Consider the following 26366-nt stretch of genomic DNA (forward strand, 5'->3'; position numbering starts at 1 on the left):
TAATTGGCCTCTCTGAGAGATGATCACTAGCGCGGGTTTACTGTAACATCAGAGGGAAGGGAAGAAGTAGCAGCTCACCAACACACACACACACACACACACACACACACACACACACACACACACACACACACACACACACACACACACACACACACACAGAGGGCATCAAAGTGTGGCATAATGAGGCATAGATTTTTCCATAGAACTGATCTGGATGTCGTGGAGTGCTTTAATGTGGGAAAGGAGGCAGAGTGGCATTGGTAGAGCTCACAGAGACACAGCAGCAGGGAAACGTGGCATGGAAGGGCTGGTGATTTTAGTTTTTTTTGTAATAAGAGAAAGGGTTATCAACACATTAACCTGCATGCATTTCCGATGTTATAAATGGCTGCATTTCCTAGTGTATGCATAATGTTCTGTATATGCTCATGTGTATCACTGTGTTGGACTGACTTCATGTTACAACCACAGCTTTACAGGCAGCCTTGCAGTTAGCAGAGCAGCTCAGCTCCTTCCCTCAGCACTGTCTGCGGGCCGACCGCTCCTCAGCCATGTACAGCTGCTACGATGCTCCCTCCTTCACACAGGTACACTGAATGTAGGAGTGTTCCACTATCATGCCTTCTGTATGATACCAACATGTCAGCTTCAGACGTGGTGTGTCAGATCAAAAAACTGAATGTGAAAGAACCAAAAACAATTGTGCACAATGTTCGTTCACATTTTCAAAGTTAATATTTTACTGACCATCAAACAAGTTTAGGATATTTGCCCTTTCGAGTTGCCACCAGGTTGAGTTCATTAAGTTAAAATCTTCTGATATGCAAAAGTAGTTTTTAATTGGTCTTCCTCTGTTCAGGCCATGCAGTTTGAGATCGACCACGGAATTCCTGTCATCCAATCAGAAGCTGTCACCGGGGCAACCAGTTTCACTACTGGAGCAGGAAAAGGAGGAAAATTCTTCTAGGATTTAGTTTGCAGAGGCCTTGTGCATTTCAGGTGATCTAACACATCTTGCTGCATCCAATGTTTGATCTGGTCGATTTGATATTAAGATAATCCTTACCTAGCCAACCATATTAGCTTGTTATCTAATAGATATATAGATATATTGACTGGTAGTTATGTTAAATACAAGAACTAAGGAAGAATGTTGTATTATTAGGTTTATTATTCATTTGGTTTTGTGTGAGATGCAATTGTAAGCATAGTTTTTGGAGGAATGACATCTAAAATACAGAAAGATAAAACACAAAGGTAATGTGAGTCTAATGTATATTTTAAAGCCATAATTTGCAGTTCAGAATACACTGGAGCTTTACCTTTTCATTTTGGAAAACACTTGTAACAAAAAAAAACTAGTTTTAACCCAAGCTGATGAAACCAAGATGCCATTTTTCTTTCATTTGGGTATCGGCCTACTACCCTGATTTTTTTTCTTTCTTTCTGTGTGAATTATAAATATATACGTTTAAAAAAAGTGGTCTTGCACCTTTTTTTTTTTTTTTTTTTTTCAAAGAAAATCATCAAGGAGAATTAGAGCTATCTTTATGTGCTGGGCTATAGGAAGGCTGTGACCACAAAACTAATCCAGCACAAAAGACTAAAAGCACCAAACCTGCAGCAGCTCGCCATTGTTCCTTTGAAAAAACACTTGATTACTGGGATAAGACGTGCGTTCACGTTTGGTGCATGTGCGTGTGACCGAGGAACCCTAGCAATATATACTGTAATTATTGCAGAAGATTCAGCACTTCTTGTCAGATCTGTGCCAGGTGTAAGCATTCCTATGGTTTTGGAGCACGCTTCCCCTTAATTTTGCGAGTTAGCGAGACATGTGGGGGTGTGTGCGTGTGCGTTTGTGTGTATCGTACTTGAGCACACAACACTAGATTGTCTCTGTGCAAGTTTATGTGAACTCTTCCGCCGTGACCTTTTACGTGCTCTTTAATAAAAGTGTGTGTGTGTGTGTGTGTGAGTGATATACAGGCAGACAAAGACCTCATTAGGTCTAGGAGGTGTCCTGTCTAGACAGTGTGATGACAGGACACAGAACCTCTGTTTAATGTTTCCTCCTCCCTCTACTTCCAATTCACCCAGCATACACACACATCACCTGCTCTGCCTCCAGGGATGCACACACACAGTTTCTTAAAGTCAAGCAAAATGTTAAGGACATAGAAGTATTTAAGTGCCTTTTTTCAATCATTATCAGCCTGCAGTGTGCAGCTTGTTTATCACAGGAATGTTGTGATAGCACTGGAGAGCACCAAGGAAGGAGAAGAAGCAGGAAGCTTTTGTGCTGGCTTGTGTTTGTTTAATATGAGCCATGCCCACAGTTAATAGCCCATGAAGTGTTTTTAAACATGGATTTCATGCTGTTTGTTACCATGAGCTGACTCATATGAGGCGGTAAAAAAATCCCTATTTTCTTTCATAGTTTTTTATCCGCAAAATGACTATTTCCCTGTCTCTCTGTGTTTAGTGCCAGAGCCAAAAAAAGTATCTTGAGGAAACTCACAATTCACTGTATAATTGCCAGTGGAAGAAGACTTTTTTTTTTTTGTGTGTGTGCTAAAACTCTGCTTAACCACTGAATCTATGTTATAAATCAGGAATAGGATTTCATTTTAGAAAATGGGAATTTTGAGTCCAAGAAAAACTAAAAAAAAAACTGATAAATGACATCCTTGAGAGCACTAGTTCTCTGTCAGCCCAGTAGGGCGTCTTCATCCCTGGTTCTTTTATTTTAGAGTTGAATCTTTCGGTTGTCTCTCTAACACACACACACACACACACACGAGGAAATGCATAATGCCGTCTCAAACCAGATTATTATATTTATATTTGCAGATTATTTTCATACTGTACTGACAGGATTTCTGCTTGGTAGACAGGAAAAACATTGCAGGTAATGTAAAATAAAAGTCTACATAAGTAAAGTGAATGTACTATAACATGCAAAACACCTGTACGTGTGTAAAGTAATAATATGAAATTTGTGTGTGTGTGTGTGTGTGTGTGTGTGTGTGTGTGTGTGTGTGTGTGTGTGTGTGTGTGTGTGTGTGTGTGTGTGTGTGTCTTTGATGCTGGTTCTCACTCTTCACATGCAGATAAGATAGGCTCTGGCAGTAGCATAGACACAGAGAGAGATATGGACACCTTTGGACCTTATCACCAGGACCATCACAGTTTGAAGGGGCCATGAAGACACAACACAGGTTAGGGTGAAAGGAATGATGGGAGGAAGTGGAAGGAGAGAGGGGAAATAAGGATTTAAAAGAATTCCCTTTTATTCATGTAGAGATGTATGGGACAATGTCAGCTGTTCCCTGCTAGTACTGGATATAGCCTACAGTTTACTAATTGTTGTGCTCTGTTCACATTTACTTTAAAGTGCAGCCCCATCATGCAGCTGATTGAGATTTTAAATGTTATTCATACAATTAATTCGAAAACTTCAGTGAGTTTATTTCTGTAGTGTTTAAAGGAGGTCGGATAACTTCTTGTTGGGTTGCTGTGCGTCATTGCTTGCTGTTTCCAGCTCCATCGTCAGGGGTCGTGCCTCAACTGGGTAACATTAATTCTGCTTCAGCTGAGTCGACACACACCTTGATTATCGGTGTGTGTGTGAAGATGTAATCTGTGCTTCATTATAGCAGATGTGTGCCGACTTTTTCAAAGCGCAACTATGTAAGCCTTATGACACAGAAGTGTAACTCTTAATTTTAGGGACATACTCTGTGGGCTACAAGCCTGCTGCAGAGCATTAAAACGCAGCTGGTGAATTAAGTTATAATCCAATAACAGCTACAAAAGTTAAACAAAGATATACACATCTGGGTTTATGATGGACTCATTATGTCACAGGGACTAAAAGAATTACACACGAATACGATGAGCACTACTAATGCAAAGTAGACAAACTCGGCGTTTTTATTTAAATAGCAGGCTGTCATTCCGCAGCGAACAAAATATGGAAATATGATGTTAGAGTTGTCCTTGTAGTCTGTAGAGCTCCACCTCTGGCTAAGTGCGCACGGAGTGGGCGGTTTCAGAACACACATATACAAACACACACAGACGCACGCACACGTGCGCGCACGCATATTATGGACTGCAACCTGCTAATTCCTGTTAGACTCTCATACACAGCCTGTAAGAGTAGGTGACCGTCACTGACACCACTTCAACTATTAAAGGGCGGCTTTTGTCGGTGCGCAGCGTTGGGAAATCGTATATTTTGGAGAGCAAACATATCCGCTTAAAGTAAAATGGCTTGTTTCAGAGGACTTGCTATTCTTTTATTGATGAGCTTCGTATCAAACGGTGTCTTTTGACCGACTTACCGGAGCGCTCAGAATAAAGTTTCTCATGGTGCACTTTATCCTGAAGCAGCACCGCGCGCTACGGGAATCAGAAATGAAAGCAGGACCGACACTATTTTGCACATTTCTCTTAAGGAAGTATTTCAGATGGCTTGATTCACGTGTCTTTTCTCGCTTTTGATCTGCGGCTACGACCGATAACCGCGCGCTCGGACGGACTTTGGTGTAGGTTACCATTACGCCTATTTTACATTTGGATAGGCGACTGAAGCTCCAAGCCAGACACACTTGGGACTCCGGAGAGCACAGCGCGACAACACCATGACCAGCTGCTGGCTTGCCTTGGTCGGATTGTGGTGGAGCGCTTATTACTGCATGTTCCTGGTCGCGGGGAGTAATTATTCACTGGATGGAAACAACGAAGTGCACCCGGGTTTCATCCACCGACGGCTGCGAACGCACGAGAAGAGGGAGATGCAGAAGGAGATCCTGTCCATCCTCGGGCTGCCGCACAGACCGAGACCACATCTGTCACACGGAAAGTACAACTCCGCTCCACTTTTCATGTTGGACTTATACAACACCATATCTAGCGAGGAGAAAAGCCAAGTGGAAGGCATCCTGGACCGATATCAGTCCATGCGGACGACCCAGAGTCCTCCTCTGGCCACATACCAAGAAACTGCCTTTCTGAATGATGCAGATATGGTGATGAGCTTCGTTAATCTCGGTAAGTAACTAGAATTTATTTTATTTTTTTCGGCGATTTCTTTGTGCGTAATTGCGCTCCTTTTGAGATTTTTTTTTTGAAATTGTCAACTTGTTCGAACGATGAATCAAATGGAAAATCTTAATTTGATTTAACCCTTTTTTTTCGACGTTTTTGACGCCTTTTTTTTTTTACACAGTTTGTTTTTGCTTTTTCCAACGTTTTAAATTGTTAAATTTTTCTTCTACACATTTTCAGCGCTTATTTCTTCGTCCCATATTTTCTGATATAAAACAAAAATTGAAAACTGGTCAATTTGACCCGAAGTCGACACAAGGGTTGAGGGTGAGCAGGTGTTAGGCACAAGCAAGGTTGAAGTGGAGGGTGGCTAAGAAGAATCGTATCTAACAAAATGTACATTTATGAGGATATGGTTTTAAAAATGACTCATGAATTAGGCCCCTCCTTATTCCTAAAATACTTTTTACCCCACAGATTTGACCCATATTGAAGACACCTGGATCTCATAGCTGACCCACATTTTTAATTTAAACACAGGACAGTAGCGCACCAGGACGCACGTTTAGTAATGGATCCTGAGCTAGCTCATTGTATGAACCGCACAGAGCCACATACTGCCTCATGTCCTCTGTGGGTTAGAAAAACTGATGAGGTTTATATTGTTTCGGAGTAATTTATTGTTACACGTCCTCTCTCCGGGTAGATTGGCCCTCCTCGGCTCATTTATAGGAACGAAATTCTGCGGTTGTAGTCATGCTGTGCAATCTACTTCATGATTTATGTCTTCTCGGGGATAACAGACCTAGTATCCTCAGCAAACCATCAACCACCACCGCTGGTATTTGTATATAAAGGGCTATTCCTGCCACTGACCTACAGCGCAGCGAGTTGCGGTTTCTGGGCAGTAAAATTGCGTCGCATTGTTTGTGTTACCCAAGCAGATTTGTCTTTAATTAACTCTAGTGACGATAACGAGGGACACTTTAATCATAACGAGTTTGGAACATAAAAGCCAAAAGGCCTTCCTTCCATTAGCAGCTCCAGTGTTTACTGGGAGACTCTAAACAGAGCGCCTGAAGATAAACAGAGGCGCTGCCAGAGTCAGACGCTGCTGGACAAGGAGGCTTAACATCCAGATTGATTGACATTCTTCTTGGGAACTAAGGCCATTGTCATGATCCGGCTCATGAGAACTGTGAGAATGTATCACTGCTGAAGAATGTGGTCTCATGGTTTCTTTTTCAGGCTTATACTTCTTTTGAAACTGGAAGTCCTTTTAAATATTTTACCCCATCACCTTTTATAAACCATTTAATACTCAGTCACTTAGTACCACACATGAAGAAGACAATTGGGTTTGGAGTAAGAAAAAGCCAATGTTTCTCCACTTATTGGTCCTGTGAGTATTGGTCTTGCAACATGTAGTGATGAAAACCAGATATTCAGACAGAAGGAGGCCGTCGCTTTAGTCTCAAATATCGAAGCCCCTCTGTTGGCTTCTGTGTGGGAGTGTGGTGGTGGCTGCGTGGTGTTTGTGTGTCTGTGGTTTTGGTATTCCTGTGCTGTGTCAGTTTGGGTTTATTCTGTGTTGTTGCACATCTGGCTCTCCACTTTGATTAATCACGTCCTGTGCATCTTTTGACAATTCCCTCAGATTTCTGTGGTGACCGGGGGATTAGGTTGCCATCTCCTCCAGCCGTACACCGAGTCCTAACCGCCCTGGAGGAGGGAAGGCTTCCTCCCTGAATGTGATTGTAATTAATGTCAGACAGGCCAAGGCTTTCCATCTGCTTTGCAAATAAGCGTTTGCACGACTACCGTGTGTCATCGCCATCCGATTAGTTTTTAATGTGTCTCTTGCTCGATTTGGAGCGGTTTGTGAGGAGTGACTTAGAAAGCTATAGTAGAAAGATGCTTGAAACACTCCTGGGTGGTCCTTCTTGTTTCAAAACCGGCCCCCAAAATCTGGATATCATGTGTGGCCAAAGTGAAACTACAAATTAGAATCAAGATAAATGAAAGGAAGAAAAGCGAAGAAGCCAAACAATCTGTCTGTAACAGTTTAAAAAATAGGATTAACAGACAGAGCCTAAAGCAGAATTATTCATTGAAAGGCACCTTACCCACCTAATCTGTGTGTGTGTGTGTGTGTGTGTGTGTGTGTGTGTGTGTGTGTGTGTGTGTGTGTGTGTGTGTGTGTGTGTGTGTGTGTGTGTGTGTGTGTGTGTGTGTGTGTGTGTGAACTCAAAGCAATGAAGAAGGCAGCGGCTCCCTTTACACCGATGATCTGATTTAAAACTGAAGTCACCTTTTTTACATCAAATTTTTACATCACATTTTTTACATCAGCAAATCCTTCCTGGGTGTAAGAATCTCAGACTTTAAACTGACCCATAGCAAATAAACCGATGACAGTGATTTAAGCTTCCGCGTGAACTGATGTCTTTCGCAGCCAGCTGCGGCAGTAGCACAGATAGAGAGCTCATTTTCAAAGGGGATTCTCCTGGGGTTCGGATAGATTTAGGAGCCCCTGCGTTACATCCAGTCTCAAGTGCTCTCTGCAAACCATATGCCCCCCTGCATGATTAATGTAGACCTCTTGTTCAGTCATCCATTCTCCTTAGCTTTCATCACTTGTTCAGAATGACCCATTGAAAAAACAACAACAGCGCAGCAAGTGGTGGAAAACATCAAATCGTAGGACGAAAAGCATATTTTCCAGCTCCTTTTTCATTTTCATTCAAAAGCACGTTCATCACTGTTTGCCTTGCGGATGTCCTGCTTTCCACTGAGTTAGTTCAGTGAACTAACACTTGTGTGCTGAATGAATCATGCTGTGTTACACGCTGCAGCAACGATCATGTCCTAATACGCAGCAGGGTCCTCGGGTAATGGCAGTGGTCACTGTTAAAGGTTCCCTGTGGAGTTTTGGACCTCTAGTAGCGCTATGGAGCTGTTTTTCTATGAATGGCTCCCTGTTTTGTTTATCTCAAGCGTGCAATGCCGTACACATTCCTGTCGATGGTTTCACACAATTCCACTGATATACAGGTGGCAGTAATTTGCCAAGATATTATGCAGTAATGCACTAGAAGACCGCAAGCTATCAATGTAAACAATACAGGATTTAAAATATTTGAAAATCAGCTTTGCAAATGTTTTATTATGATGAAGGAAATACACATAGTGTATTTTTGTGAGCAACACTGAATGTAAACATAACCTAAAACTCCACAGGACACCTTTTTTTTTTCATTTGAGTTTAGGGCTTGTACACACTCATTGAATGGAGATTTTAACAGTGGCTTAAACATGCACACACTCTGACTGTGAACATAACACATTTCATTTGTAAGAGGAAACAGATAATCTTACATTTAAGAACCACAAATGTACTGAAAAGTCCCTCTGAGAAGACTCTGTGTGTAGTTTTTAAGTACAAATGTGTCTTTTTCCTATTTATATTTTAGGAGAACTCTGGTTAAGACCTATTTAGTTGAAAAGGGATGACCTACCCTTTTTTAGATGCTAATCTCTGGTCACAGACTTTCTATAGATCTCTCACAAGGTAATATATTGTGGAACGAATGGGGAGACACTGACCCGTATTGGTAAGGTGCGTCCCAGTGGGGAAAAAAAAAAGTTTGGTTAATGCTCACCGTGAGGGCTATAATAGCCAGCAGGGAAAAATTTGCTATTCCTATCAGGTTTGGTTTTTGTGGTTGAGCTGTGACCTCGTGGTTATGGTGAGTCAAGGATGCACAGAAATGGCTTTGGTTTCACGGGTCACAGAACAGGAACTCCAAATGTTGTTCCTGTGTCATCTGCATTTAACTGTGATGAGTTTGCTTTGCTGTTGCTCTCCCATGCCAGACAGACTGACAGACCAACAGACAGACAGGTGTGGAGGCCTCTCTGAGCTTGGCTTGGCTCAGTCAGAGCGCAGCCAAAGCTCCCATTGCTTGTTTGCTCTCCCATCCTTTTCTGTTTGTCTGCTGGGTCTTACCAAAAGGAACAAGGTTTTTTTTAAAGTCAATCTTGTTCTACTTTTCCTACAGCTTTAAATACCATTTCATGGTTAACAGGTGAGCTTGAACCCATCCCCCTGTTTTGTGTTCTAAGGCCCCATTTACACTTTTAATAAATGTTTGTTTACACTTAGCCACATATATGTGTCTCCATTAGTCGGAACACAAATCTGATCACATTTGTCTGGAAAGTGAAATCACACATGCCTCCTCCAGTTTAACTATTCTATTAATTTATGCGTTGTCTGTCATCATGACTGCTCTCCTTTTCTTCTCCTCTCTGTCTCTACACACCCCATTGCATAGTTGAGCCGTCAGTTAGACCTCTTACCTAAGTCAACAGCCAAGCTTTCTACTAGCCTACCTCCCACACTTTAAAGGCAAACAAGCCAGAAAGCTTTAAGAAGTGGGTTTCCAGGAGATTAACCGGGTCCAGACAGCCCTGGGCTTATTCTGAAATGAAGTGCCCTTATTAAGTGGCTGTTTTCCCTGTCTTATGATGCCTGGCTGCATTTCTCAGCTCCTTAGCCCAGGTAAGCCACTTCCTTTGCTGCGAAACGTGTCCCAAAGCCCCAGCATGATCAAATAATTAGTTGGCTTCGATCAAAGAGTCAGTTGTTTGATGCCGAAGGGAGCTTTGGAAAACTTTCACTAAATCGTCTTGAAACACTTCCTGCCAAGCCTCAGAGACCAGAACAGAACAGAGGACCACCCGTCACTTCACCTCAACTTTGAGCATACCATAAACAATATTAGCCAGAAGTTAAGCAAGGAATTTGAGATATGCTGCAGTGAAATAAAGGATCTTTTCTGAGACATAAACTTGGCAGTTGAAACCTTCCTGCAATAGTGAGAAAAAATTGACAAACTACAAACCTCCTGTGTTTGTTTTCATCTGTTTACAGTATCAGATAATTCACTGCCGCTACAAGCTCACTTGAACTCACAGTGATGTTCAAGAACGGCCCAAGATATACAAATAATTCTGCTTATTGAGTTACAGTGTTTTAAAGTGCTTCCTTTTTCTCATGTTTGGATTGTATTGGTTGTCGAGCTCTTTGGCAAAACACACAGCCGCCTCAAGAAACAAACAGGGTTGATGGGGGAAACATCTCCAGTTGACCCGTTTATGTCTTTTCCAGTCCAGCTTTATGTCTGTCATAAAAGACGAGGTGTTACAGGACAACTCTATTGTCCATCTGAGTTTTGCCACAAACCTTAGTGTGTGTGTGTGTGTCTCTCCTGACTGTATTTGACGCAGCTAACCTCTTGTTGTGGGCGTATACATAATTGGAGATGCACACACACACACACACGGTTGGTCGACCCTAAGGTCGGCAGATAACCATTTATAAGAGAGCATTCCATTTACACTTGAAGTAATTTCTGTCACAAACACACACTGCTCTTAACACTCAGCTACACGCACATACGCATCACTCCTCCACCCCCGCGCCCACCCACCCTGATATCTCTGCCTCTCACGCCATAACTCTCTGACTTGACAAGATGGCAGCCGAGATTGGGCTTGAGTGCAGAGATTACACTCCTTGCCGTGTTTGTTCTCTCTGTCCTCATTTCTTTTCCCGTCCAGTCTCATGTCTTCATCGGACATTCCAGTTCGGAGCGATAGTGGCGCGGGATGGAGGAGTGTGGCGAGATAAGGAGGTGAAGTGCACCACACTTGTGGCTGGTAACGATCTATCGAACAGCAGATAACCCTGGCGGAACATCTGATTGGGGCCCGCTGCTCCCATTTATCACCTCTGGGTGCAGGCATGGAGGAATTTGCTGTTTGGTCTGCTGTGCTTCAAGCATCACGGGGCAGAGCTCTACTGTCCTCTCACACATCTGTTTTGTCTACATCCGCCTGTGTCTTTACACATCTTTTTCTCGCTGTCTTGCATCAAATTATTGATGTAAACCTCAGACGGAATCTTGACCATATGCTGTGCAACAAGAAGCAGCTGATCAGAAACAGGTTGATATGATAGTAGCTCATATGAACAGCGCACATCTATTGGGCTATATGCTCTGTATTAAACCTATTGATTATAGTGTTGGTTTCGCTGGAGAGTCTGTTGCTCCAAATACAGTTTTAAAGGCTTTTCTAGAAAAAAGAGAATTCTAGCATGAAATAGCACCATTTAATTGTGAGCTTATGGCAAATTTGATACAAAAAAGATTTGTATTCATCATGACTTTTCACTGTGTTCTTTTTGTACCTCTAATGCTCAGTGCATGTTTAGTGATTGTTGTAACCGCTTGTATCGGTACATGTGAGTGTATGGGCTTAAAACGAGGAAAGACCAAGAGAGTGTGTTTACTCCTGCATTGCTCTTTCCTGCTAAAAGCACCGTAAAGCTGTCTGCCTTTATCTTGGGTTCAACTGTCTATGAAGAGGAACAGGAGATCATTAACCTGGAATTTGTGTGTGTGTGTGTGTGTGTGTGTGTGTGTGTGTGTGTGTGTGTGTGTGTGTGTGTGTGTGTGTGTGTGTGTGTGTGTGTGTGTGTGTGTTAGGCTGTGTTTGTATATACAAAGTTTGTATATGTGAAAGAAAGAGACAAATCACGAAACCGAGAGGCAAAGATGCAAACAAATGCGTCTCTTTGTTTTGATTGCTGCATTTTCCCCAGATCTCCGCGTAACTAAAGCCACAAAACCTCTGTCTGTTTAAAAGTTGAAAACACTGGCTGCCTGTGTTTGAGTTTAGGTCCATGTGATGAGGTTTGGAGTGACTGTAAGGAGAAGATAGAGGAACATGTGGATGCCATAGGTGGCATTAGTGCAAACTGCATCAAAATCTAGCTGTTAATTCACCACGCACATCTGCCCGAACCAGACATTCATCTTCTGTTGTTAAAGACAATATGAATGAGGCATAGCTGGGATTTTCTTAAATATTTTAAATAAAATAAAAAAGCATACACAAAGAATTTCACCACTATACTTCTGGTAAAAAATAAATGAAAAAATACTAGGTGCCATTTTAAAAAAAAAAAAAAAAAAAGAAAATTAAAAAAAAAGAACTTTATGAACTGGTGCCCTGGTTTAAAAACATTTACAGTTCCATATTTCCTTAGTCTATATCGGCGACGGTTCATTCATGGGATTAATGCGGTGACGACGGAAGATCCGCCGGATGTCCCTCATTTTTGGCCAGATGTCCCTCACCTTCCGCTTTCTTTGTGTTGCCGTTTTAAACTCGGGGGGATTTATCAGGACTATGGTTAACTGCTCCTCAGATCTCAGACCAGACTGCTAGCTAGACTATCTGTCCAATCTGAGTTTTCTGTCGCACGACTAAAACAACTTTTGAACGTACACATGTTCACCAAAACAAGTTCCTTCCCGAGGCTATTTTGCAGAGGCGCTGTTATTGCGTATGGCGATTAGTGCCGCCCAAAGACGATTGTGATTGGTTTAAACAAATGCCAATAAACCACAGGATGTTATTCTCCCATCCCGGAATGCTGTGTGGACTAGCCAGATCCTCCTCCGAGCGGGGATAGGTCTGGCAATATGAGACTAATAGTTCCTTAAACACTAACACTTCACTCTTCCTTTTCAGGATGAATATTATTATTATTATTTTTTTAAATGATTATGTTTTGGGCATATTTAGGCCTTTATTGACAGGACAGTTGAAGAAAAGAAAGGAGAGAGAGAAGGGGAACGACATGCAGCAAAGGGCTGCAGGTCGGAGTCCAACCCGGGCCCGCTGCATCGAGGAGTAAACCTCTATATGGGCGCCCGCGCTACCAACTGAGCTATCCGGGCGCCCTTTAGGATGAATATTATGCGGCGAGTTTATATCTGATAATATTCTATCCGATCGATGTATCAGAGGACCGGTTCGGTGACATTGTTTAATTATATATGATGATACATTTGATGTTACTTTACAAAGACATTTTTTTAGTAAATACTGGTTGGTATGTCTTTGGAATTTCTGGTCCATCCTGTTGTTAAAGGTTGTGAACCGCTGAACTCCGAAGCGGCGTGTCCTTGTGCGTAAACTCCATCCATTATCATAACGACCCCGTCGTTTGCTTTGCCGTAGAGGCTCGTTCTGGTAATGGAGTTGACCACGGCCGACAGGAATGGCGTAAATGTCACGGTAAACATTCCCGCTGTCACATTCTTCTGTGAAGCCACCGGGAAGCCCGCAGGGATTTATCGCTAGTAAATAAAAAAAAGCAGAGGAAGAGAGAGAAAGAAGGGATGAAAGGAAAGGGGAATAAAAGGCACACCCAGAAGGATGCTTGAGGGGTGAGAAGCTCGGGGAAAGATGAAAAGTGATTTAAAGTCTTTGGAGACCTTGAGGGAGCAGAGGAAGGAGGGTGTGATTGTGTGTCTGTTCTGGTAGCCACATATACACATTTCTGTGTACACAAGTCTCTTTGTGAAGCTATTTTGTAGTCCGAACAAGTTGAACTATGATGGAAACCTTTTTTTAGCCATGCTAGCAGCATGTCATACAGTCTTTCCAACACTTTGGTCCAGACTAAAATATCTCATCAACAACTGGATGGATTGCCATGAACTTTTATACAGACGTTCATGGTTCCCTAATGGATGGATCCCCCAGACTTTGATGATCCCCTGACCATTCCTCTAGCACCACCATGACGTCAACATATTCAGCTTTTAACTAAATGTCTTGACTAACGAGCATAGCCTCACAGAGTTGCTAGCATTGCACGTTTTGTTCATTGCTGTTAGCATAAGGACATGGCTTGAAGGTTAATGTTAGACCTGTAAAAAGAGAGCAGGACTATTTTCTGTCTCTGTCAAATGTGAGATGTCTTGTGGCTGCATTCTGGTCCAGTGATTTTTGGTTTTACAAATATTTTAACAGTCCGCTTATATTAAAGTCTATTGCACCTGTAATCGAAATAAATATTCTTTGGCCAGTTATTCTTATTGTTGTTATTAGAAAAATACACCACTATTGAAAACAATGGCCCCAGAAACCGAAGGTAGAGCAACAATAGCTGTTCACTTGACAGTGATAAGTGTGTTAGGGTGGAGTTTTCCTCAAAGGTCAGGGTCAAGGGTTAGGAAATTAATGTACGTCCTTACAAGTACACAATTACAGACATATGTGACTTGGCTTGTGTGTGTCTGCACTGATAATTTGAGTGTATTTGCCCACCTGGTTATACAAGAAGTCTATACAAGAATATCGGTGTCACAAAGAAAGCTGCACCCCTCAAGCCCCTCACATGTTCCCAGGCTGGTCATCTCTCTAAAGAGGACGTGCCTGAAACAACAACTGTAGGTCCACAGTGAGAAAAAGGCCCCATGTGAGCGCAGATGCTCCTGACCCTCCCGAGCAAGTAGCCTCCCTTTCAACCGCGCTGCCACTGACAAATTTACGAGCCCTAGGCTGACCCGCGGGCTCACTTTCCAAACATGAAACTGACAGGAAAACAGTCGGAGACGGTAGGGATGGAGTGAGGCAGGGTGTAAGAGAGATATGAGAAAAAGGGCACAGAGGAGGAAGAGTGGCAAGACATGTATATGCTGTGTTTTCAGCGAATAATGAGTGTCATTCTTTCGACTTGCTCCTCGTATAAAAAATGTGTAGGATTTCATTTCTGCTTTACTAATTCAATATAGGCCTCTAAACACATGCATCATCAGAGAAAGTAAAGTATGTCAGAAGAAAGTACAAAAAGGAGAGTGCTGAAAGATAATAAAACTGTAAATACAGAAAAGTAAAATAAAGGACAATCAGGTGAGAAAAAAAGTAAGATGAAGAAAGATGGTTTTAATCGTACGTCAGTAGGTACAACCATACACTAATATCTCCAGAGGTTAGGGGGTTGACTCCCAAAGAGGGCCACCCATAACAAAAATGTATCCTCTCCTAGTGCCGTGAGGCTTTCTTGATAAAAGGATCTTATCACTAAGGATGTGCAGGGGAAACTCTGCCCAGTCCTTCCTCCAGTATGGACACTTTCCACACCTCCTGGATACCTTATCTTTAGTGTTTAAAAGTCCAGTATGAATCCTTGTCCAAGAGGAAGTCTCACATTTTAGCGCATCTACTCCACGCATCTCACTGTTGGTGCCTTTTTTTTTTTCACCTACTGTACAATATGGTCAGTATGTTCAGAACATTTTTCTCGTAATACACACATACTGTATATACTGTCTAAGACCAGCCGATGTCCAAGCCCAGCTGGTATTGTGTACACTTTGAGAGGAACGTAAGAACTCTGACATTCATCTAATAATCTGGAACACGTAATGAATATTTTTAATAACTTCTCCCTCTCTTCCTGTCATATTATAAACAGTTGAACGTCTCTGCCTTTGTGGTGGACAGACTGATATCTCTCGGTCCAAGTATTGTATGATCACATTGAGGCGGTAATCTAGATCTGAGCTATTCAGGTTGTTTGTCTGTTGCTGTTTTGCTGCTTTCATGTATCAACTGAAATTAAACCTGACTGAGTGTGCCTTCTGGTGAATCATAATGTCAAAGTCCAGATTGTGTCTGTGTGTGTCTGTGTGTGTGTGTGTGTGTCTGTGTGTGTGTGTGTGTCTGTGTGTGTGTGTGTGTGTGTGTGTGTGTGTGTGTGTGTGTGTGTGTGAGAGAGATTTGGGATAGTACCATATTTAAAAGATAATGCCAGATTATTACAAGTTGGGTCTTTGTAGTTTGGGCCATAAATACCTGGAATAACAACATTGTACTCACTAAATCAATTTCTGAGATCATCGCTAAAAAGAGGTGAGTAACACAAGTGGTCACATGATCAAACAGGTTGTAAATAAACTCCCATGTCAGCGAAAATTACTTGGAAGAGAAAACCAAGGCCACTTGGAAAATTATTACCAAAACTGTCCATTTTTAAACTTTTTTAAATTTTTAACTTTGATCTACCACTCTTTTTCTGTGCAATGAGGAATCATCACCATTATTTTGGGTGCACTCTCTTTTACCTCCAAAAAATGTGGTTTAGAACTTCTGGCTGTACTGTTGGCTTGTTTACTACCTGTCTGATCAAGTTGTAATGAACCAGAATTATCATCTTACATGGACATCAGTCACTGTTCTAATCTTTGATTTTGACAGATTATAACATTAAAACAACACCTGGATAGAAATAAATCTATTCTCTACTCAAGTAGATTACTTATTTCCCTCTTTAATGAATGTGGTTTGTACCAATGCTGCAACCTTCCCCACCTGTTTTTAAATACTTGGGCTTTAAAAACATGCTCCACTGACCTCCCGTTTAGTGCACTGCATTGTGCATTTACAGAAAAGTGTTTAGAGAACAGTTCCCTCTGGGGGCCCCCCATACAAAAATAACAGATCATTTTGGAAGGTTTGGATGTGTGTTAATGGCTTTCGCCGAAAACTTGAACAAGAAGAAGAAAGCTTAAGTTCTCTACACTTTTATCTCACCAGTATTGTGTTGACATTGTGGACGGATGTTTTATTAGAAACATTGATTGTGTTTTTCCTGATTTTCCTTAAGGCCCACCTGCTTTTTGAATATCCAGGTATCTGGTTACTGTCGCTGTTTGTGGCGCTGCGCCTGTGTGTAAAACAAGCAGTAGGTCTTACATGTAAGTCAGCCCAGGGGGGAGATTGAGGCACTGATTTATCAGTGGATCATATGCTCTGCCTTTAAGCCGCTGAAATGCGTTGTGGTCACCGCAGGCTTTCCAAAGGGAATCGCACTGTGGCTCGGCTGTCTTCATGACAGAGAGGGTGGAGGGGAAAGGAAGGCAAACAGAGAAGTGAGGATAGGGATAGTTATAGCTGTGCTGAGAAAGAAGAGAAAAGGTGGTGTTCATAGTGAGAGGGAGGGAAAATAGAGTACCAAACAGCATCACAGATTAAGCTGGCCTTCTACCTCTAAGCTATGGAATGCTAAGCCACCAATATTTTGACTTCTCCTTTGGAAACAGCTGCGTTTTCCTTTTTCAAAGATATTTTTTCCTTATTTATCGGATCCCTCAGGAGAGATTCATCTCCCGGCCCTGACACCGGCTTCCTCCTCTAAATTTGGGACCAGACCGGCCTAGCTCAGACATATACACACACACACACACACTCACACACTCACACAAATGCACACCTGCTGCCCAAAAGCAGGAACTAACCACAGATCACTATAGCAGGCCTCTTTACTGCCTGTACTGCTGCACATTGATAGAGGCACATGGACACATATACGAGCCATTGAGCATATAAAGGCACACGCATATAGGCAACACCTACCGATAAATCAACCCAGAAAATAATGAATAAGCAGCCTACAGAGTATACCTGCTGCGACTACCACACACACACTTACACATCCCTGTGTGATCAGTCTTCAGATTTTTCACACAAAGCCTGACCGAACAATAAAACAGGATTCCATCATCCCTGTATTGACACGCCATGAATAAAATGAGGCCTGGTAAATTTAAAACCCGCAGAAATGTTTTGTTTTGCTCAAATTGGACTCCCATCAAAAACCATGGGAGTACATCTCTGTTTACGGAATATTCACTTAACGCTGAATGGTGACCAATCTCTAAAGCAGCTGAGGGAGCAGTTTCTGAGAGCGTCTGTTTGGTCATGACCCAAGAGGAAAGCGGTAAGTAGCCATCATCAGTCATATAAATCGCAGAGGAAATGGAGCCGAACATCAAAGACAGAGAATATCGCAGGAACAGTATCGGAGGTTTCTGTTTTCAACCGATCAGACACCCTGGATGTCACGGTCACTGATTTCCCCAATAAATACTTACTTTAATGGCATCTTTTATGCAACTATTGTGGATCCAGCTGTTATCCTACATTTTGGGGATTTCATTTTTTTGAACAAGCAACAGTCAAACATCACTTTATTTAAAAAAAGTCGCTGATAGATTTGCAACGTCTATTTTATGGCAGAGAATCATAGATCCAGACAAACCTTCCTCTTCTGGCGACCCAAATGTTTTTTTCCCCTGTATCATATGGCAACCAAAGGACGGTAAATCCGGACAATCTGACCAACTCTTGACAATGTATCTTTTAGTGTGCAGTGTTTTGTGAGATTAATGATTCTGGTTGTTGTTAGTCACATACGTTAGACAGTAAAGTGTTTTGTTTATGACTGTGGTGTTTGGTTGCGTTTATTTGATTGTTTGTGTCTAAATGAAACAGCCAGTAGTATTTCTGCCAAATTGTCCCCCAGAGAAAACAAAATGTTAAAAAAGGAACAAAATGGACTTGTGCACCAAACCAGCTGAAATCTTTAATACAAAAAGCCCCACAAACAGCATGAGTCCATTACATTTTCAAATTGAAAGTGCGCCTTCATCCTGTGACCAAAATGGCAGGACTAAAACCTTATTTTTGTCTGTCGCTGAAGGATGGTAAAGACTAGAAATAACTAATTACATTTACTTCTCTCACAGTAATTGTGTAGTTTTTTTTACTGAACTTGGACGGGTGACATAGTCTTTCCACTACTGAGGATTTGAGAAGTCCTCTGGTTCTTCCTTCCACTAGACCCAAGTCCTGTGTGAAGACGGCCAATCTAAGTCAGCGAAGTATAGGCCACCATTAGTCTGACCAAACGCTGTTGTGACAGCTGCTCTACTGTAGAATTACATTTTTATTAACCTCCCATAAAGTGTAAAAAAAATATGCAGTGTTTTTTTTCCAGCTCATTTCTTTCTGATTTCATGGAATTTCCTTATGAATGTGAAAAAGATGTTGCACCGTCTTTTGTTGACAGCTCATTGGCTCAAATTGGTGTCCAATGAAATGAACACTTGTTTTTACAGTGGCTTTTGGGGAAATCACAACTGGCCATTAGCGTCAATGAGTGTTTCTCTGTGGCCATTTAGACTTGTAAGTGTTAAGACAGACACACATGCTGTATGAAGATTGATTATAGACATGGGTGTAAAGGTTGAATATGTACATGCACAAGGCTACACACACACACACACACACGTGTCTTGTTAATCCTGTGAGGGCCCTCATCCTTATCTCCAAACTTGGGTCTAACCAAATTTTCAAAATGCACGCTGCAATTGCAACATAAGATCTTACCATGTTTCACTAGTCCCTGCAGGACTTAGAAATGTATCTGTAATTTGCAAGTAACAATCAAAACCTGAACTTTTACAGATTTATGAGGTTTTGGCATTTGGTACTCTTTGCATTTCCATTGTTTGTTTTTTTCCGAACTGGGATGCTCGGAAATACAAAATGACTGTGGCCACAGTGCCTCAAATCACTTAGTTTGTTCTTTGTGGTTTACCTGTGTGAGTAATGATGTTTGTAATTTATAAAATATTCCAAATATTTGCCTTGTACTTATTTGTTATGAAGTGTTCCCCTGATTAGTTACCCTACCTGACCTTACCTTATGTTACCTTACCCCTCCCTAACCCTATGTTACCTTACCTGCCTTTGTTAGCTTACCTAACCTTATCTTATGTTATGTTACTATTACCTTTTGTTAGCTTATTTTACAGCACATTAATGTATTGCAAAAGGGGTGTAACAAGAATAGAAAAACACAAACATTCACATACCCTTGTTGTTTATATTCCCCCTGCTGTCAAGTTAGTGGGTCCACATCTTAATCCTAAATAATAGCGCTTGAAGAGATGGAATCAAATCTCCTACTGAAACACAGGTATGACACATCCAGCTATCTGGAGGCCAACTGGAGACTCAGCAGAGAGCTGATGACTGCTACTACTCAGCTGTCAGTCTATCAATGGAAAAAAACTGATACTACACAGTCCAACAGTCATACCTTGGATATCTATCTGTTAACAAAGACCCTGCAGATGACCAATTACAGCAAATTATCTGCCTACCTTTGGGGTTAGAGACACACACACACACTGCTCACACACTGCTCACTAGCTAAAAATCTCAAAACGACAAAAGATAGATTTGTATCAAGACTTAATTTTATCATCTTGTAAGGAATGCAGCACAGTGGTGATAGAGCTTGGGGTGGTGGAAACAAAAATCTAATTCTCTTCCTCTATTGATGCGTGTGAGTTTGTGTATTTGTGTGTGTCCTGGGACAGCACGCCTGACATTATGTGTCATGGTTTTGGATGGGTCTTTAGAAAAACCAAAATGGTTTTTCAAGGATTATATGGAGGACGATGACTGTAGAAAAATGTGATTACATGGTTCAAATGGGGCCTTTGTTCCTGGGGATGCCTGTCTAGTGAGGTCATTATGTACTTTAACCTGTGGGAGGTAATGGAAGAAGAGCAGGCTGGATATTCATGTCATTGATGAATATGTGTGTCTCTGTGAAAAAGGAGAAAATGCAGCCTAAATTGTCAGGCTCTCAGGAAGTGCTTTATTAGTTTGTGCTATTTGCACTTCGATAATGTTTTACAGTCGTAGTGCCTTGCTGCCTGTTTATACTCCGTAACAGACAGTGCAAATGAAATGTGAATTTGGAATTTCAATGCTACTCCTGCTTTACATAGTCATTGAAAACTCCTGTGATTTAGCTGTCAAATTGTAATTACAAAAAGTGTTAAAGTGCTTCCAAGTGGGGAAACTTGGTGAATTTCAGGAAAATAAGTGAAAGAAAATACATCAGTTGAGCAATTGAATCTAAATAGGCATTTCATTGGATGCAAATGTCTTTTGCCATGTCCATCTAGAGACATTCATGTGCAGTCCATGAGGTTACATTAACACCGCAAACGTCACTGCACAATTTGATTTATTGCTGTGATTTGCTTCAGTAGGTCATTGATATTATGTTTCCATTTTGGCAAATAACCAGTCACAAAAAACGAATCACTGTTTTTGTGGCAAAACTGACTGAAATTGTTATTTCAACTTAAGATAGTACTGACTTTACAAGTGCTTGGCCTGCTGAGCATGAAGCAAATGTCTTGGCTGTCTGTCAGGAACACATAATAATAATTAGTAATTTTTTGCTGGACACTGGGAGAAAAGCTGTCGTTTTGCTGTTCTGTGTTTGCTAATGGGGCTTGACAGCCCGCAAAAGGGCTGGTCTCACTGCGTCATGTCCTGGCTATGGACTGCTGCTCCTGCCTGGCCTTGAGTTCTCACACCGCTGACCTCTGAGACTGTGTGTGCATCACAAAGTGTGGGGAATGTGACTGTAAGCACCTCCATCCTCTCTTTCTCACATGTGTGGGATCCTGCAAGTGTATCTTTTCATTCTTCGCTTTGATATTTACATCCGTATCTTTGTATATGCCAGAGCCCATGTGCGTGTAACTACCCTGCATGCATGTGTGTAAGCCTTTTATGAAATGTCTAGAGGTGTGTGTGTGTATTTGTGTGCCTTCATGCATTGGACATAAACTCTCACACTTGCAAGTGGCCCTTGGCTGGTCCTGTGGCGCTCAGTGTGACGGCTTTGATGCTGGGTCAGGGGAGAAGATCAGAGCACAGGATGAGTCTCCAAAGACACAACCAAACACACACCGTTGCTCAAAGTTAATGATGACTCCCAGTGGTCCGTATCTCGACCCCAGGAGCTGCCCTGCCAGCTGCCTGACTACAAAGAGCCAGAATTCTCAGCAGAAGGCAGAAGCAGCTCCTGGTGGCAGCCAAGCATAGTTGCAACACAGGCAGCTCACACCACTGCGGTGTATGTGAATGTGTGTGTGTGTATGGTAAGCTGCAAGTATCCATCTGCTTTGCAAAACTCAACAGCTGTCTCTGTGTTTTATCTTTCCATGCTACATTGAAGCCAAAGGTTAAAGAGTTTGAAGCATGAAATCTGGCATGAGCCTCTTCAGAAAGACTGGTGTTTACAACATAAAGATTTCCACTTAATGAGAAGTTCCGATCGCCGAAGAGTTGTGATTGTATCAACTGCATAAATTCCCTGTGAAAGTCAATTTGACAAGGCCAAACCTTTAATTAGATGGGACGTTGGAGGAATTAAAGATTAATGGAAGATGAGGACATATCTGACCTATCATCAGAAACCATCAAGTCTGAGAGAAAAAACAGACAGGTTATTGGCTGTAATTACATAAACACAGATGGATTCTTCTCATGCCTTGGACATCCAGAACATTTTTGATTGGTTTAGCCATCCGCAAAGTCTTTAACAATGTTGACATTTTCTTGGTGTGCAAATATTTAATTGAAGGGTGTTTGTGAAAATGTTTGCTTTTTTTATTCTTTCCCTTCCCTTATTCACTCATTTTTTTTCTCTCTCTCTCTCTCTCTCTCTCTCTCTCTCTCTCTCTCTCTCATAGCCTCTCTTTCAGTGTGATGCATTATAGGTCAGAGGAAATAATAAATTACAGATTTAATTAGAAAGAAGAGCTTTTTACGAGGGTCTTCAGGATCCAGTTTTGGCATGCTCCATGCATAAAAAACCCTCAGAAAGCATAATTATTGAGGAGATACTGGAATCGTTGCTGTACTGAAGAGAAAACTCAGCTTGTTTTACAGCTACACTGGCTTCTTGTTCTCATGTTAGTTCAACAAGGTCAGTGGTTCCGACTGCAATTATCCCATTTCTTCCAGGAGAAGAAAGTGGAAAGCCTAAAATCAAACATTGCCTGCAAGGACAGTAAGCAAGAGTATTGAGATATATTTTAAATCATACTTAAACTGTACCTGTCTTACAAAGTAAATGTCAACATCCACTCTTTCCGGTTGGGAGGAAGATGAAGAGTAAACCCTGAGTTGTGTGGTGGTGTGGCCTATATGCACAACGTTCCACTTCCGGGATTGCTCTCGTTTGGTTTGGAAATTCCGCCTGATGTAACTCTTTTCAGGCCGATGTCCGTTACCTTTGCTTTCTTTGTGTTGTAATTTTAAACTCTGGTAGATTTATGAGGACTATGGTTAACCTTTTCTCACATCTCTGTAGGGTAAATCTAGACTGCTAGTTAGACTATCTGTCCAATCTGAGTTTTCTGTTGCACGACTTAAACAACCTTTGAACGTACACGTTCCACCAAAAAAGTTCCTTCCCGAGTCTATTGTGCAGCGGCACCGTGGCTCCGCTTGGCGCTTAGCACCGCCCATGATGATTGGGATTGGTTTAAAGAAATACCAATAAACCAGTGCACATTTTACTCCCATCCTGGAATGCTGTGTGGACTAGCCAGACTCTCCTCCGCAGCGCTGTGGAGGAAGGTCTGCCTATGCGAGATTATGTGGTGCATTATGGGATAGAGCTGGGAGGAACAAAGATTGAAGAGGGTGTGACTAACAGGTATTTATCCTGGCTAGATAACTCAGCCCCGTATCCATCTAAATGCACATTATTATTTACATGTAATGCTAATCTTAAGTACCAACGCTTGAAGTGGTGTATTATTCTGGAAGAATAAGGTTGGGAAATTACAAACCTGCAATTGACGTTCAAGTTAAATATTAAGTTTATTATTAAGCATAACCATGATCTTTTCCTGATTTTATACATACTGTAATTGCCATGATATTGTTGAAAGCGAGAGTTTTAGAAATGTTAGCACTGATTGTAATCCTGGGTTTTTCAGAATCATCCTATAACTACAATCTTTTCTGGCGATAGGGTTAAAAAAACATTGTGACGACTGTGCACGACACTTTTTCAACTGCTGCTTTCAAAAGTTCCCTCTAAGCTTATGCAAGGCATTTAATGCTCCAGTAGTTGTTCCCTGAATTTCACTAAATATGTACTTCAGCAAAGTAAGGTGCTGTGTGCCGGGAAATTTCCCCAGTATAGCCATTAGCCTGCTACATCACCTGGTACTTAACAGACCCATTCCACTTGCCTATGACGGTGTCTTTAAAGCAACTGACTCAGGAGAATCTTGGGACATGAAAGGAAATTGAAGACACCACTATCCTGTAAAAGTCACTAGTTGTGGCTACCCTGGCAACTCTTCAGCAAAAGCTGCATCATCTTGCTTGTTTCGTCTTGAATGTTTTGTGGCACAAAATACCATAGAACTGGCTCAGCATGCTACAGTCTGAGGTGGAGGGATTTGCATGTTTTTTATGTCTGCAACTGCAGAAGGATGAAACAACCCTGTTTAAATTGGCAGTATGAACCAAATCTCTGTCTGCCATCAAATTGGTACCTAGTAAAATCTTATGCCATATAATAAGCGCTACCTTAAGACTATTACCTGGGTCACAGGTGCTCTGTTCGCTCTCATCTACACTGCAGCACGGGATACCACAGGAAAGTCTACAACACTAGAAACGTATTTTAGTATTAAAAAATATACAGAAGATGCACTTTAAAAAAAAAAGAAAAAAAGATTGTGGACCAAAACTTTCCCTTTAGTTAATTTTACCGACTGAGTGTTGATGAAGGGCAAAAAAGTATTTTGGTGAGAGAAGGTGGTTGTTGGTTGTTTTGCCATGTGGTTGTGGGACGTGTGAAAGAAAGCAGGAGGGATTTGATGCAGGCGGCTGTTCGCCAGCTGTCCCTCTGAGGGATTGGCTGGACAGCATTAGGAGTGTGAGCTAAATCGCTGACCACTGACCACAGACAAGGCAGCCTGTCAACCACCCCAGGGCCTCTCCTGCACAGTCTTGCTGTTTCTGCTTCACATGGAAGAACACTGCTGTTCTCCTCTGCTAAACTACTTCTCTAGTTTATTTCCTGTTTATGTTTTAAAATGTGTCTGTCTTCCTTCCTTCCTTTTTCTACTTATAGATTTGATCCCACTCATCTTTTTCTTGTACTATTCCATCCTCACAAACTATCAATGTGTTTCAACATGTCATACCGGTAGCTGCTCGTCTTTATTTTTACTCCAGAGGTTGTGGTTATCAATCACTGTCAGATTCATTTTCGTCTCTTCTTCTTCTATCTCGTATTTGTCTCAACCGCCTGCCTCTCCTGCACATTGTCTTTCTTTCAGCACGTTTTCCCTTTTTACTTCCTCTGCTTCTTAAAGGGACATGCATCACAGTTTATAAAAAGCCAAACTGTCGCACTGAAGTTCCAGTCTGTCTGATTTCCGTTCTTCCAAGGCTGCTTTGTAGAGGATTGAGTTTATATTATATTATATATTATATATTTTTCAAATAATGCAGTCAGTTGTAAGTTTGTTAATTGGATGTTGATTTGAATTTTTGTTCAATTGAAGTAAAAATATACATAATAACCACTCATTATTGCAGGCTGCGACTATAAGGACCATATGAATACATAGCAAAAGATCGTGTGTGTGTGTGTGTGTGTGTGTGTGTGTGTGTGTGTGTGTGTGTGTGTGTGTGTGTGTGTGTGTGTGTGTGTGTGTGTTGGGGGGGGTGCCATAGTACAGCAGCGCCAGATGTTGCGCAGGTTAAAACGAGAATCTGCAAATTGTCCATCTCACTCTCCACCTGTCACGAACTGTCTCCATCTCTCATCCTTTCTGTCTCTTTAGCTCTCTCTATCTTCCTATTCGTGACAACTGACTTTGTCTTTCTTTGTCTGGTCTTGTCATCTCATCCACTTCTCCCACAGTCATTCTCTTCTGCTGTGTTTGACATACCCATTATACTTTTTTGTTTCCATTCAAATAATCCAACTTGATACATCATTCGGAAAAAACGTTCTCCCCTCCTCAAAAAAATCCTTCATTTATTTCCCCATGTTATTATTTCTTCCTCTTCCTGGTTTCTCTTATTGTTTTTCTTTCACTACTTGTCTCTCAATTTTACTGTATTTCTCTGTCTACCATCTTTCTTTTCATTCATTCGTCTTTCTCTACCCATATCACTATTCAAGCATTTATTCACCTGCCCTCTCTTTCTTTTGTGTCTTTCTCTTTCTCGTAGCAGATGAAATCACCCATAGTGTTTAGGTGAATCATCAGAAAAATTCCCCGCTATTGTAATGTTTTCTGGTTAACCTTGGCTGCCTCTTTGTGTTCAAGGGAATGAGAATGAAAGAAAAACATGAACTTTGTTGATTTGTGATTGTGTGTTATTTCCCATGAACTGGTGACCAAAGATGGGAGTGTGGTAATAAAATAAAGCCATGAAATACACCTACAGATTAGTATTCACACACATAACACATAAACACTGCACTTTCCATCGAGCACTGTTTGCACCCATTCACTAATATAATCACTCTTTTCCCATCTTTAGAATCACTCTGAATGAATTCCTCTCTGAATCATCCAAATCCCTTTTCCCTTCTGTGTGTTCCTGTCTCAAAGCTCACGTCATGGTAGATTAGCACCGAGGTTAGGCTCCCTGTACACGTCGTGTGAAGACTTCCCTTTGATTTTAGATGCGAAACCTCAGTGGATTTCAATCGAATTTCAAGCCGAGAAGGTGGAGAA

The 26366-nt window shown here is 41.6% G+C and overlaps 2 protein-coding genes across 4 annotated transcripts in view; both read left to right on the forward strand.

Annotated features, from left to right (window-relative positions):
* Positions 1 to 26366, forward strand: part of LOC114548849 (probable enoyl-CoA hydratase) — a 46965-nt gene that overhangs the window by 16252 nt on the left and 4347 nt on the right. The window contains exons 6-9 of one of the 3 annotated variants that reach the window (XR_003691436.1): positions 475 to 590; positions 863 to 1002; positions 2857 to 2914; positions 3117 to 3224. Coding sequence is in view for 2 of the 3 variants with exons in the window: in XM_028568829.1 (XP_028424630.1) it covers positions 475 to 590; positions 863 to 970 (224 nt within the window). In the remaining variant the exon portion in view is untranslated. Of the gene's footprint in view, positions 1 to 474; positions 591 to 862; positions 1449 to 2856; positions 2915 to 3116; positions 3225 to 26366 lie in introns of those variants that run through there. The other 2 variants (XM_028568829.1, XM_028568828.1) reach the window with 2 other exon arrangements.
* The window catches only part of bmp6 (bone morphogenetic protein 6), a 45517-nt gene continuing 23248 nt past the window's right edge, over positions 4098 to 26366 (forward strand). Inside the window, exon 1 of the mRNA XM_028568826.1 lies at positions 4098 to 5061. Within this exon, the coding sequence (XP_028424627.1) occupies positions 4653 to 5061 (409 nt within the window). The 5' untranslated portion in view covers positions 4098 to 4652. The remainder of the gene's footprint in view (positions 5062 to 26366) is intronic.

This window comes from Perca flavescens, chromosome 22, assembly GCF_004354835.1.
Source record: "Perca flavescens isolate YP-PL-M2 chromosome 22, PFLA_1.0, whole genome shotgun sequence".
NCBI classification, from domain to species: domain Eukaryota; kingdom Metazoa; phylum Chordata; class Actinopteri; order Perciformes; family Percidae; genus Perca; species Perca flavescens.